At 37.8% G+C, this 13,249-nt stretch overlaps 1 protein-coding gene across 3 annotated transcripts in view; it reads left to right on the plus strand.

The window, feature by feature from the left end:
• Positions 1-13,249, plus strand: part of LOC132101210 (kin of IRRE-like protein 3) — a 206,123-nt gene that overhangs the window by 132,525 nt on the left and 60,349 nt on the right. For all 3 annotated transcript variants that reach the window (XM_059505960.1, XM_059505961.1, XM_059505962.1), the window contains exons 2-3: positions 3,886-4,035; positions 11,488-11,637. In XM_059505960.1, the coding sequence (XP_059361943.1) occupies positions 3,886-4,035; positions 11,488-11,637 (300 nt within the window). The remainder of the gene's footprint in view (positions 1-3,885; positions 4,036-11,487; positions 11,638-13,249) is intronic.

Here is a 13,249-nt window from a genome sequence, read left to right on the forward strand (position 1 = left end):
GGTGGTGCAGTGCTGCTAATAGATCACTGGGATATGTTAACCTCTCTGACCAGACCTTTACTTCTTGTTTAATGACCACACTGATAGTGGTGGTAGTAGTAGTAGAGTTCATTTTGTCACTTGTCCCTTTTTAACTTTTAAAATAGTTAGTAAACCTGTCCTGTTTTTTGTTAGTCAAGTTTTGGTTAACTAAAAGCATGTGAATTTTTGTATAGTTTTGGTCAGTTCAAACTTTTGTCACATTTTAGTCATGCTGCATGATGGTTAAACTGATCATCACTGATCATCACAAATATTTTGCTCGAAATCATGGTAAAAAAAGACAGAGGTTGTGGCAGGAAAAAAAAAGAAGGAGTTGAACACAGACTGCTATGGGGTTTTCCCCATACAACCCCCAGCCAGGGTGAAGATTTTCAAAAACTTTGGTTGCAGTGTTATTGTGTAGACAGCAGAATTGGAGATTTTGGCTTGTGACGTCGGATCATGTGCTGTCATCTCTGTCTACTGGCAACATTGTCAGGTTTCTGATTGGCCAACATGTTTTTGCGGTTGAGATTATATTGCCACCTATTGGCTTGGCAGGCATTTGGCAGTGTTTCATAGCATTCTTTTGTGTTCTCATGTGGACGGAAATGTTCTTAAAAACGGAAGAATGTGTCTTCCAATAAATCATTCACATTCACAAAGCAACACATCTTTGTGGCCCCGCTAAAATAGGAACATGTTTGTGATTGTGAGTGTGGAATAAAGACCAAAACTAAAAACTTACAGCAAAGTTCAGAGGCCATGAGATCCATGAAAAACAAGCCCTCCATTTCTACACTCTTATTCTAATTAGCCTTTAGCCATATTAAAAATAATTAACATTCATCATCATAATTAGAAATGTGTTTGAATCCAAGTCCAAAGAGGGTCAGTCTTCTCCTAATCAAACTCATTTGTGATGTTGGTCAGGGTGCAGCTGACATGGTGGTGGGTATTAAGGGACAGTGCAAAAACAGCGGAGGGGTCAATTAATTACTCGTCTTTGTGAGTATCCTCTTTAAAAATAGTTGGTTATGTCTTAAATGAAGGTGAATAGTTGAGAAAGAAATCAGATGCATATCATTATACCAAATTAATTTTCTCTTAAAGTGAATGCGCCTAATTTACAAGCTGCTGTCAGTGTCCTTAATGTTAATCCAATAAATTAAATGGGAGAAAATCATTTACTGCTCTTTTCTGAATTACTTTGTAGTTTTAACAAGAATAAATATTAAATAATATTTAATTTATACAGTGAAGACAATGCAATGCTATTTAAATTTGATAATTCAGTTTCTCTACTTGGAAACCTACCTCCTTGAAAAAAATTGAACATTGTTTATTTGTGCTATCTACACAATTTCAAACAGGGCCCACAGGTAAAACAGGTACAGGTTTGCACCGAGGCCCCGCAAACCCCAGCTACGGCCCTGCAGCAAATACGCTCATACATATAAACCAGCTCAAAGCGCAGGAAACGACAGAATGAGAAACACTGCAGTGTCCAGGCAAGCCTGCTAGCCTTCAAAGATGAACAGCCCAATATATTTATAAGAATTCATAGTACATCTTTGCAGTTGTTGATTTAATAATAGCTTGTTGGAGCAGGATTTCACCAGGGAGAATTTGTATGAATCAATCTGTGGACTCGTGTTTAGCTTTTAACAAGCCATTCATCACATTTTACTGGAGGCAGGACAGAGGTATGACTGATTTGTTTACTAATCCATGGAATTTGCAGCGTTAAACACATCCTACTGGATTCTGGCAATTAATTATTTAGCTGCTGTGTAATTTAGCATTAATCTAGAAATTGTCATATTTTATAAGTATCAGTACTCACTCTAAAGAGAGACGTGGCAATTGCTGACAGACAGAATTACTGCCCAACTGTTTTCAAATAAAGATAATTACTACAGACTGACCCTTACTCCAACAGGAAGGTGCAAGATGACTTTTTTTATATATTTAATTGACTTGTCGGTGGGTCATCTGAATCAATCAGCCACAAACCTTTATAATTATACTGAATTAGCTTCACTATTCTTTGGGTGCATTCACATGCGGCATGTTCTTGTGTTCATAAACTGCTTGACGGAGCGGAACAGAAAATGTTCTCAAGGTGTAATTTTAAAAGATGAACTATTTTTTAATTGAACTGCTATCAAGCTGCAATGCACTAAATAAATAAATAAATACAATGGCCAGTTATGTCTATATGGTGTGCGTGTGCACATAAGGTAATTGACATATATGAAACAAACAATATTTTACCTATAGATGGTAACACTTTAGAATAGGGTTCCATTAGTTAATGTTAGTTAATTTATTAATTAACATGAAAAAATGAATTTATTACTGTATGTATTAATCTTTGTTAATGTTAGTTGATGAAAACAGTTATTCATTGTTAGTTCATGCTAATTCACAGTGCATTAACTAATGTTAACAAACACAACTTTTGATTTGAATAATGCATTAGTAAATGTTGAAATTAACATTAACTACGATTAATAAATGCTGTAGAAGGATTGATTTTGCTTAGTTCATGTTAACTAAAGCAGTTAACTAACATTAACAAATGGAACCTTGTTCTAAAGTGTTACCTGCAAAAAAAAAAATGCAGTACTACTTTTCTTCTAATTCATTGCTATATATATATATATATATATATATATATATATATATATATATATAATCATTATTATATATTCACTAAACTCTAACCTCACTTCTATTACTCTTAAGTTGAGAAAAACAAAACAAAACAAAAAAAACCTTTTATGAACCACTTTACCATCTGACCAGACTATAAAGGTAAAACTGACTTATATTTTATACTGTTTTTGCAAATATCATAGTACTTTTTGAATATACTTTGAATATGGTAATTACAGTACAAGCCTAAGTATCTCCCAAAGGCTGTTTTGCTTATTTCTGCAAACATTTTTTGTAAAGTATAACTAAGTTAGAAATACGCACACATGCAGCCCATCAAGAAACTGAGAGGGTGGTGTGTGTTCCACATAAATGAGTATTGATTAAACAGTACGCTGAGATTTAGAGTGGAATGAGCAATATGAGCCATCTTCTCCTATTATAGATAGGCACACATCAGGGACAGCTGCAGAGTTCAGCATGACTGCCAGTGTGACTCCCATTATACAGTACTGCCAGCAAGAAACTCGTCATCTCTCCACTGAGACAGCTCATTGCAATATTGATAGCCGATGTCAACCATTGTATTTTTAAGCATGCATGCTTGTGACTGCACATGCAATATGTACCACTGGAATCTGAAATACAAGACATTTGTCTTCTAACTACTGTAGATTCCCTTTGGAGACAGAAATCTTAGGGGCCAGCTGTCAATGCTAACCAGTCAAACCTGGACCCCCCAAGTGACATGTATCTTTGGGCTGGTATCTTTGTACCTGTCTGCGGACAGATACAGGAATACTGATGATTCTGAAGGCTGTCTTTTTTGCACTCTATTTTTTTCCCTCTCCTTCTCTTTCTATGTTCTCGTATCTGTGACACCTTTCTTTAAGAGGGTTTCAAGAGGTTATTGCTTACAGCCTTTCCGGGCCACTCATCTCTAATGGAGTTCAACTTCATTTGCTTTAGGTATTTTTCTGTGTGAAAGATGCAGTGTTGACAGGCTGAAGAGAGGCCCTTGGTGCACTTCAACGTTGCGCGCTAATCACACTTGAGTACTTTAGAGTTGTTCATTGAATAAATTCTTTAAATTAGATTGTGTAACATTAAACCACTTCTTAATGGATGTCTGCGGAGCTCTAAAGTGGAATGTTAGTTAAAACATCCAAAATTAAGTCTCTTTTTCTGTCTCTTTTGTTTCAGGAGTGAATGCCATGTTCGCGCAGCAGCCTCAAGACTTGGTAGTTGTGGCTGGTCAGCCGGTCACGCTCCCCTGCTCTATCCCTGGTTACCACGGTGTTGTGCTCTGGATCAAAGATGGTCTCGCTTTGGGTGTTGGAAGAGAACTTATAGGTAACAAAGTCATAAACAGTGAAAACCTCACCAATTTGGGTTTTGATTTTGATACTGTTTTCCCATTGAAGCTTCCTAACTAGTTTAATCTTGGCAAGATTGAAAAGGACATCCTGCTAGATTTGCTTAACCATTTTGGATAGTCAAGACCATATTGGTTGACTATCTTAACTATCTGCACAAAAAACAACAAAAAAACAACAAAAAAGAACATGCTGGTCATCTAGCTTTACAACATTGCAAGACAGACTGCAGCAGTCAACCATCTTAAACAGCTTGACAAGAAAGACCATGCTATTCATCCAAATTAACTAACTTAACAAGATAAAGTTGATAGATTTGCTTAACAATTTTCTCTAGACAAACTATGCTGGTCGACTAGCTAGCCATCTTCACATCTTCAGTCCATGCTGGTTGACTAACTCAACCATTTTCACAAAAATTACCATTCTTGTCTTCTAGCTTTATAATATTACAAGAGAGACTGTACTGGTCAATCATCTTAACTAGCTTCCAAAGAACAGAGGATCAGAGGAAAGACCATGCTGCTTGAATAGCTTAAACAACTTTAAAGAAAGACCATGCTAGTCGAACAACTTAATTAGTTAACAAGATAGACAGTGTTGGCTGACAATCCTAACCATGGTTCACCATCTTCACAAGAGATATGGCTATCCAAAACAGTGAAGCGTCAACTGCTAGACTAACACTAACCTGCATAAACCAACCAAAATGGGCATGGACATTCATACTGATCTAAGCTGGTCATTTGACCAAAGAAATTGGCGGATTAGACTAAAAATGTAAACAATTACTCAAATGACTCTGTGAAAGTCAAACGTGTCCACAGCTCCAGCAAATTTGATTGAATTTTACACTTCAACTAGCAGCCAGTCTTCATATGCCTCTAAAATAACCCAATTGGTTTTAAACAAAGATTTTGCTAATTGAAGCTGACTTTGGTACACAAGTTTAAGCTGGAGGGTGTGATTGTGATTTAAAAACTGTCCAATTGGTGTCAGGCGTAAAAGGACAAGAGCAACTAAAATATAACCTCTTAAGTACTTTTAACCGTTAATAGCTTGTCAAGTGTGTGGCTCTTCCCCACTTGCAAAGTGCTACTTGTTTGGCTAAGTTGATTGCTTAATTCATGCTAACAACCATTTGATTCACATTATGTCCGCCTACAGACTTAGAACATCACAAACTTCATATTCATATCCAGGTTGGTCGGAAACAGTTGGTCCCCCTTTATGACATTTACATTGGACTTCCTGGATTACAGCACAAGAAATCCTTGTGAGGAAAGAGCAGGTGTAAGCATCATTTTGAAAAGTAAAGATTAACAAAAGTCTTAAAGCTGCCACAGCACAATTCCCTAGACTCAATGAGCAGCATAATGGGTAAATCAACGTTTTTCTCAATTTTCCTATCACAGATGTAGCTTTGCTTCACATCCTGGGATATTTCCAGTGAAAAGCATGACATAAAGCCCAGCCTGCCTCTTTAAAAACAGTTGCTGGGCTTATCCTTAAAATTAAATATGTATTCCACTGGAGATCACAGGTCTATTTGCCTCTGACCTTCAGTGGCTGCTGCTCTGTGCCATTTTGGCACTGATAGTGGCCTTTAATTAGACCCCAATAGGCAACTGAGCCCTGATAAATCCATTCCGCTCCCACGTTTGTCATTATCAGACTCCTGGGAGCCAGGCCCTGGCAGTGTAAACACTTGGAGAAGAGCTTTGAAAGTGGTCAAAAAGAAGAGAAGAGAGGGTGAATTGAAGCCGGGTGTGGGGGTTGGGAGGTGAGAAGAGGTGCTGTGCTTGCGGGACTCGCGATTATGAGAAGAGAGACAGAGAGCGGCACTTAATGGCACATCAGCTGCAGTTTAACAGTCACGGCCGGGAGCCGAGGGCCAACCCAATCCGAGGCGAGCCAGCCCCATGTAGCTCTTTATGCGGATCAATGGCGGGCCAGTGCTCAGAGGGCCATGAAGAATTTCAATGAAGTTCTGCGAACTCTTTTTATGGCATGTAATTTTTTTAGAGTTGTCGAGAGCCCGTGCTTTAGACAAAAGAACACTTTAAAAGCAAGATTCTGGTACAAGGGCGGAGGTGCACTGCTTTGACATGAATGACACTTAACAGGAAAAAAAAAAAAACTCTGCACAGCTGCTCCTTTTATCAGTCTTGCTTGCGTCAACAAGTATCACTGCATCCAATAAAGAAAATTGACACATCTACGACTACGTACTCCAAGCTAGCAGCTGCACACATAAAATAGAAAAAGAAAAAAAGGGCGAGTACAACAGCTCATACAAACCCTACACATTTCAATATCAGCCGGCTCAGCTATTCAAGGAAGATGCTTGTCTCATGAAGTGTGGTTTCAGTTCAGGAGAACATTGATTAAAATGAGAAATCACAAACAATATGTTTAATAAATCAGCAGACAAAAGAATCTGATTCGTATCGGTCCCCACATTCTACGCGGAGGTCCTTTTTCTCCTAGTTCTAATTAAAGACATCAGCTCAAGGCTGTCACAAGCACAAAAATAAAAGTCATGAATATGCACTGTGTGCATTGCTGGTGTAAACATGAATACCCAAACAGAACCAGAGAGGGAGACGGTGCAAGCATGCTTGGACATAAAGAGCCAAGCAGCATGCTGATTCCGATTTTGACGCATTGTTTTATTTATACTCCTGGCACATAAGTAATCCAAACCATAGCTTTCGGATTTGTGCTGCTCAGATCAAAGCCAACATTTTGTGGGAGAGCAAAAAAACAAAAACAAATAAAATATATATAGAAAGCTCTATATGCTATGAGGATTTTCACATCAAGTTCCCAGTAGTTGATATCAATGCCAGGAAGTTTCTAAGAACCAGTACCAATTCTCGGTACCAGTTTTGATGCAATAAAAAACTAAGCTAAATTAAAATATTACAAAGATAAGCTATAAGTGCTAAAATAAAATAATAAAATATTGGCATTGTCTCTACTACATGATAGGATATCACATATTAATCAGTACACACACACACACTCTTTTCTGAAGACAAAATCATTGTGACTGGTTAGCTGTTTTTGTCATAAGCAACAAGAGCAAACTAATATTGCTGCTTTATTTTGAAAGATTATCTTTTCTCTTCTTTATTCTTCATGTCCTGAGAATGTGGTGACACATACCTGGCATTATGCCGGAATGGAATGGAAAGATGATAAGCAAACATCAGAAAGTAAAAAAAAAAAAAGTGATGTACCAAAACTGTACCACTAAAATTTAGAAGAGCTGGCGTGCATTCCAGAAAGCAGGTTATGTGAAATACCTGGGTATGTTTAAGGGTAAGTAAGTGAATAAACTCAGCATGAAGTTTCAAAAACAGGGATAACTTTCAGGGTATGTAAGCAACCATAGCAACTTATTATCTGAACATAACCTGTTCTAGAGCAAGTTCTGTTCCAGGGTTAGTTTACTTCAGAGCCATCAGCACATGCATGACCTATAGACAAGACTCCAGTAAGCAAGGTTTAGGTAAATCAAATGAGAGTATATGTGACAGTAAGTTATCCTTGCTTTCTGGAATAGCACCCTGGTATGATTAAATCTTTTTAAAAATGTATTGATTAGTATTGACTTGGAACATAAGTACCATACTCTACCATTCCTGCTTTCTACAAAATATATCCAAATCTTAGTACCCCTTGGTATTCTTCAGAAACAACCCAAATGGAAGAAAATTACATTTGTGTATGTCATTAACACATTTTCTTTCAATAATTTCCGTGGTTCAAGCCATCAGCCGGATGCACTCGCTCACTCCCCGACCATTAATCACTGCGTCACGTCTCCATTCACGGCCCTTTCCCCCTTCCATCGATCTGACATAAAGACTAATCCTTTCCTGTCCTGATGGATTCATTAACTCTAATGGGGCTATTTTATATTGTTTGCTTTGCTTGACGTAGGTTGTCTTAGGGATTCATTGTGATCAATGACAGAATTATTTAATTTTTCTCTCTGACATCCTCTGCTGTGCATTTATTGGGATGATTTATATAATGATATATTAATCTAAGAGGTGTCCAGAGGAGAGATGAAATATGTATCATCCCAAACATCAATGATAGACACAATATTTGGGTTTATAAGGCAGGGCATTTGTATACAAGGGCCCGGCTCAGATAATGATACTGGTGGGTTGATGTAATCTCTAGATAACAGTTAATCAATTTTTATTTTTTATTTTTATTTTTTGTCATTTGACTGGTAAAGGCTTGCACAAAGACTAGCTAGGATTGCTCCTTCATTCTATTGCAGGATCACTGCAAGACATAAATTCCTACTTTAAGCATTCAAAGTCAAAAATGTGTTTTTTTGTGTAACTTGTAACTCCCCTGTATTTATATATATATGTGTGTAAAAGTAGTGCATTTCGCCAGAATGTGTGTCTTGTGGTCCATTAGTCAGTCAATGTTAAGCCATATTGAAGAAGTTGATTTTGCACATTACTGTGAATTAATAGTGCTTGATAAATTAGTAATGTCGTTAGAAGCCAGTGCATATACTCTGCATCCATCTGAGAAATAAGTCCTCAAGATTTGCAGCTAGGCATTAAGTGGCAATAGATGCCGCCTGCAACAAACCCATCAATCTCTAATCAGGAATAAACACAGTATTGAACCAAGTCAGTGGCTATTAAAATGACTCAGTCTGCTTCCCTTGCTTTGATTGGCTGCCATAATAAACAGCACTTGATTTGGCTCTATGTTCACATTATAGACCTTAAATTGTACCCTGACAGTTGGCAAGGTTAATTATTTTGCTCAAAGGTCTCCCATTGAGTTTTCAGTAAGGTTTCGTCTGAGTTTCACAGACTGACATAAATAAAACAGCTGTAACATACTTACTTGCAGAGTACAGTTAACATGGACATAATAACTAGGATATTTATATATGGAATTAATGCTTGAGTTCATACTGAAACTCTGATTATAGACTTTGAAATCACAGTTTGAGAGGTTCTTAAACTCTGAAGTAGGCATATGAGATTATTTTGAGAACACTTTTAAAAGCAAGAGACTTACTGTAAGTGAAAATCTCTCCATTTAATATTTCTGACATATAGAATAAACAAGTGAAATATTAAATGGATAATTTGGATGGATTTTTTTTTTCTTTTTCTGCTTGTTTATTCTCGAGCTGCACAGATACAGAACGAGGAACAATAAAAAAAAGTTCAACAATATATAAGGTAAATAATTGGCCAGTGATTTTAATTTTATATAAACAGCCTTTCTTCTTAATTAATTAAATATTGCCATATTTTTGAAAGACCTTCAAAACAACTTTCCAAAGTAGTCCACTAAATGATGTGGGCACAGTCTGTTTTGATGGCTTATTGAATGTTTGTTTTTTGGGGTTATCCTGCCTCTTTTCTCTCTCCCACTCACTTAGAGAAATTAAAAGCTGTATGTGGGCAGATAAAACACATTGCACCATAATTGTCTGCTGCTCTCTCCTCAATAGGGAAAATGAGAGACACTTCATGGTCTATTAAAAGTAAATGGGATCCAATGAGGCAACAGGCAATAATTGGCATTTTCTGGCACAGTGATTTCAACAGCCAGGCTCAAGGACTTAAATGCCATTAGTCCAGTCCAGTCTATTTTTTACTCCTTTCTACAGCAATATGTTAAAGTACATCCCTCTTTCAAGCCTCATTGCTATAGATTACAATGATGGCTGCAGCAATATCCCTGTGGTAGAACTCAGAAATAGGTTGGACTTTGTACCACACAGTACTAGAAGAAATATAGGTGATATCAGGACACCATTTCAACTTTATAGCGGGTGATACATCTCTAAACAAGTGGAGTCAGTTATATAAACCCAATCAACCACAAACACACATGCTGTTTTAAACCTTTCAGTTTGAAAAGCAGATATGCTTCTCGAAGCCAACAACACTTTAAATAGAAAATGGACTTGCTGGCATTGAGTGCCCCGAGAGCACAAGGGTGCATGACGATTATGTCACAGAGAATTCTCTGGAGCGAACATGAATCATATCGATGGATGCTGTAAAAATCAATATGCTGCCACAGGTCATTCACTGGCAAAGATTCAAATGGCTGCTCCAAGGAGACTGGAAGCGAGATCACTTCTGAAGGTGTAAATTTAGCCACATAAAAAGCTATATTGAAATAAATCGAGGGATAAATGCACAGTGCTTTCTTCTTTGGAGAAATATGCTGAGATCAGCTTCTGATGCCATTAAATCTATATCGCCCATCAGCCATCCATTAACGTCTTGACTTGGAAAGAGAAACTGCACTAGTAGCAATGACAGCGCTTTTTAGGGGCCTCAAGGTAAATTGCAAAACTCTCCTAATTAGGAGTATTTTGCCTCCTGAGATCCGTTAAAGACATTCGCATGGAGAGGCTGTGGAAATGAACTGTAAAGTACGCCACAATCACACGTCTCCTCCCCTGCGTTACATTTTCTATAGTGACAAACCAAGCTTCTTATGCAAATTCCCGACTAATAGTCAGCTAAGGTGTTTTAAAGGCCTTTGGTTTTGCTTGCTGTTGTAAAACCGTCAGTTTTCCCTGAAATACATCCCGCTGAGTGTATTATTAAACTGCAAATCACCATTCCTCTGCATCGGTGGAAAACATCTCAATCTTTTTGGCTCTGTGTGCTGTTTACTAAGTGCTACACCTAGAGCAGCACGCCTGAGGACCAGCTGAACATATTATAGCAAAACCAGCAGACTGCCTCACCTCAATCAACAAACCGTCTCACCTCAATCATCAGTAAGTCTCACTCAAACTGGCACAAAGTCTCACTCCAACTGGCAGAAACTCTCACTCCAACCATTAGAAAGCCTCACACATCTGTTCATCTTTAGTTCATTTTAGAAAGGTCATAGATATGTTATTGCACCTATTCTTGCCTCATATTGGGCTTTTTCACATTGGCCTGTGGGACACAAGTCGTCAATCTTTTCGCTTTGCAGAAGAAGGGGAGAAAGACCATGGATTATGGAGGACATAAGAAGAAATGAATAAGAAAATACATGGTTATTATCATTGTTTTTCACACATCCATGAAACCGAACAAAATATTCAACTTAATTATCCCTTCTAGAGATCTCATATACAAATAATACACAATAAATTCAACTGATGTCCTTTGATATCGCGGTGGTTGCTAACAAACAGCCAGCGTTGCATCAGCCGCCACCACTTACTCCCTGTGGCATTCAGGGATTACTTTACACTGTCATGAAGTGACTAAAAAGCCACTTTAATTCAGGTGCTAAGTTAGTACCGCTCTGAAACCGACAAGGTACAATTTCCCTGGATTTTATCTACCCAGAAGCAGCATTTTAAGAGCAGTCACTGAAGGTCTCGGGGCATTAACCCATCCCTGTTTTCCAGGTTACCCTCGCTATGCTGTGGTCGGGGATCACGGTTCTGGTGAGCACCACCTTCGCATCCAAAGGGTGGAGCTGACGGATGATGCTGTGTTTGAGTGTCAGGCCATCCAGGCTGCCTTGAGGTCTCGTCCAGCTCGACTCACTGTGCTAGGTTAGTTACAGCTGCATGTATACATAAAGACTCACAAAGATAATATTTTGCATACATATACCTTTCAGCAGAAGCGTATGTACTTTCTCAAAAGTCCCTGTTTAAAGGGAAACGTAAAAAAAATAAAATAATATATGTATATATATATATATATATATATATATATATATATATATATATATATATATATATAATTTCTAATAATCTTGCATCCACAAATTAAATCAGGATAAAGTCTGATCTTGAGTATGAGATCAGCGAAGAATAATGTATAGTATTAAAAATAGATTTTTCACTGACCAAACTCCCCTGCAGTGCCATAAGTTCTCCGTTTTCATTTCCTCTTGCAAATCCCACTGTCTTCATTATTAAACAAGAGAGGTCATTGAATCTTAATTAAGTTTTATTGGGTTATTATTCAGTGTTGCTCTTTCTGCAATATTGGGCAGCAACAGTGTTATCTGTGCTGAGGTTGTAATCAACAACCTGGTAGGTTTATCTGCTCTACAGACCGACCACCCACACCCAGCAAATTTTAACTCTTTCTTTGCACCAGTGGGCGCAACTGGGGTCAGGATTGGGGTGGTGTTATGGAAGTGGTGGGGTAAGAAATGATGCAAATGTGCTAGCCAACTGGAATGTGATTTGCTTTATTGATTTCCTCTAATGAAAAGCGAAAATAATGACCTGCATGGGAGGATGTAGTGAGGGAAATTAGAGGAAGAAAGTAGACAAATGATGTGGTCTGAGGTTGCTCTCCCTTACAAATAACTTATTTGCTAATTACAAGCACCAAACTACCACCACCAAGTCACCACTATACTACCAGTATCAGTAGCACCACATGGTCAGAACATCATTCAATGCTAGCAGCTTCCAAATATGTGTGATTGGTGAAATGATTGGTGGAAATGAATTGGAAGCAATGATGCATGGGCTGTTTTGTTTATCATGATTCTCTCCTGCTGTGGTCATTATTAATTGGGCCTTAATTAGCACTGCTTTAAGTGCTACTGCCTCAATGGGCGCAGATAACACTAATTATCCACCACCAACGATAAACCAAGAACCTCCAGTTCGTCCCTGCTTAGTTTAATTTCCTGTCAAGTTGGTCACCAATGGGCTAGTGGCTTTGTGATGTTTGTGGCTTTTCATTGGTTAATTTCACGGGGTTAGACAAGGATCATATCATGCTTTATCATATTCTCTTGAGCTTTTGAGATAAAAAACAAAGCAAAATTACCTCGCCAGTGCAAAAGAAACTTAGCTGCAAAAACAACTTATTCTAAACTTTCAAGACTTTTAGATGTCAGTCAAAGGAATATATTTGAACACACAAACAACAATATTTACATGTCAATAATGTCTATCTCAGAGAGAGTTTGAAGAAATACTTTTACTATCAAAAAAATAAAAATAAAATAAATAAAAATTGTGTAGCACCTGCAGCTCTGCAGAATTGGTGCTCAGATCTTCTAACCTGTGCTTGTAATATATGTGAGCTCTGTAGCAGAGCGATCTCTGGGCTGTCTTTTATAATGTCAGGAAGCCTGGTCTGAGCCGTAGTGATGGCAGGAATGGGAGTGTGACTCCACGTCTCCCCAGTATTTTA

The sequence above is a fragment of the Carassius carassius genome, chromosome 23 (genome assembly GCF_963082965.1).
Source record: "Carassius carassius chromosome 23, fCarCar2.1, whole genome shotgun sequence".
Taxonomy (NCBI): domain Eukaryota; kingdom Metazoa; phylum Chordata; class Actinopteri; order Cypriniformes; family Cyprinidae; genus Carassius; species Carassius carassius.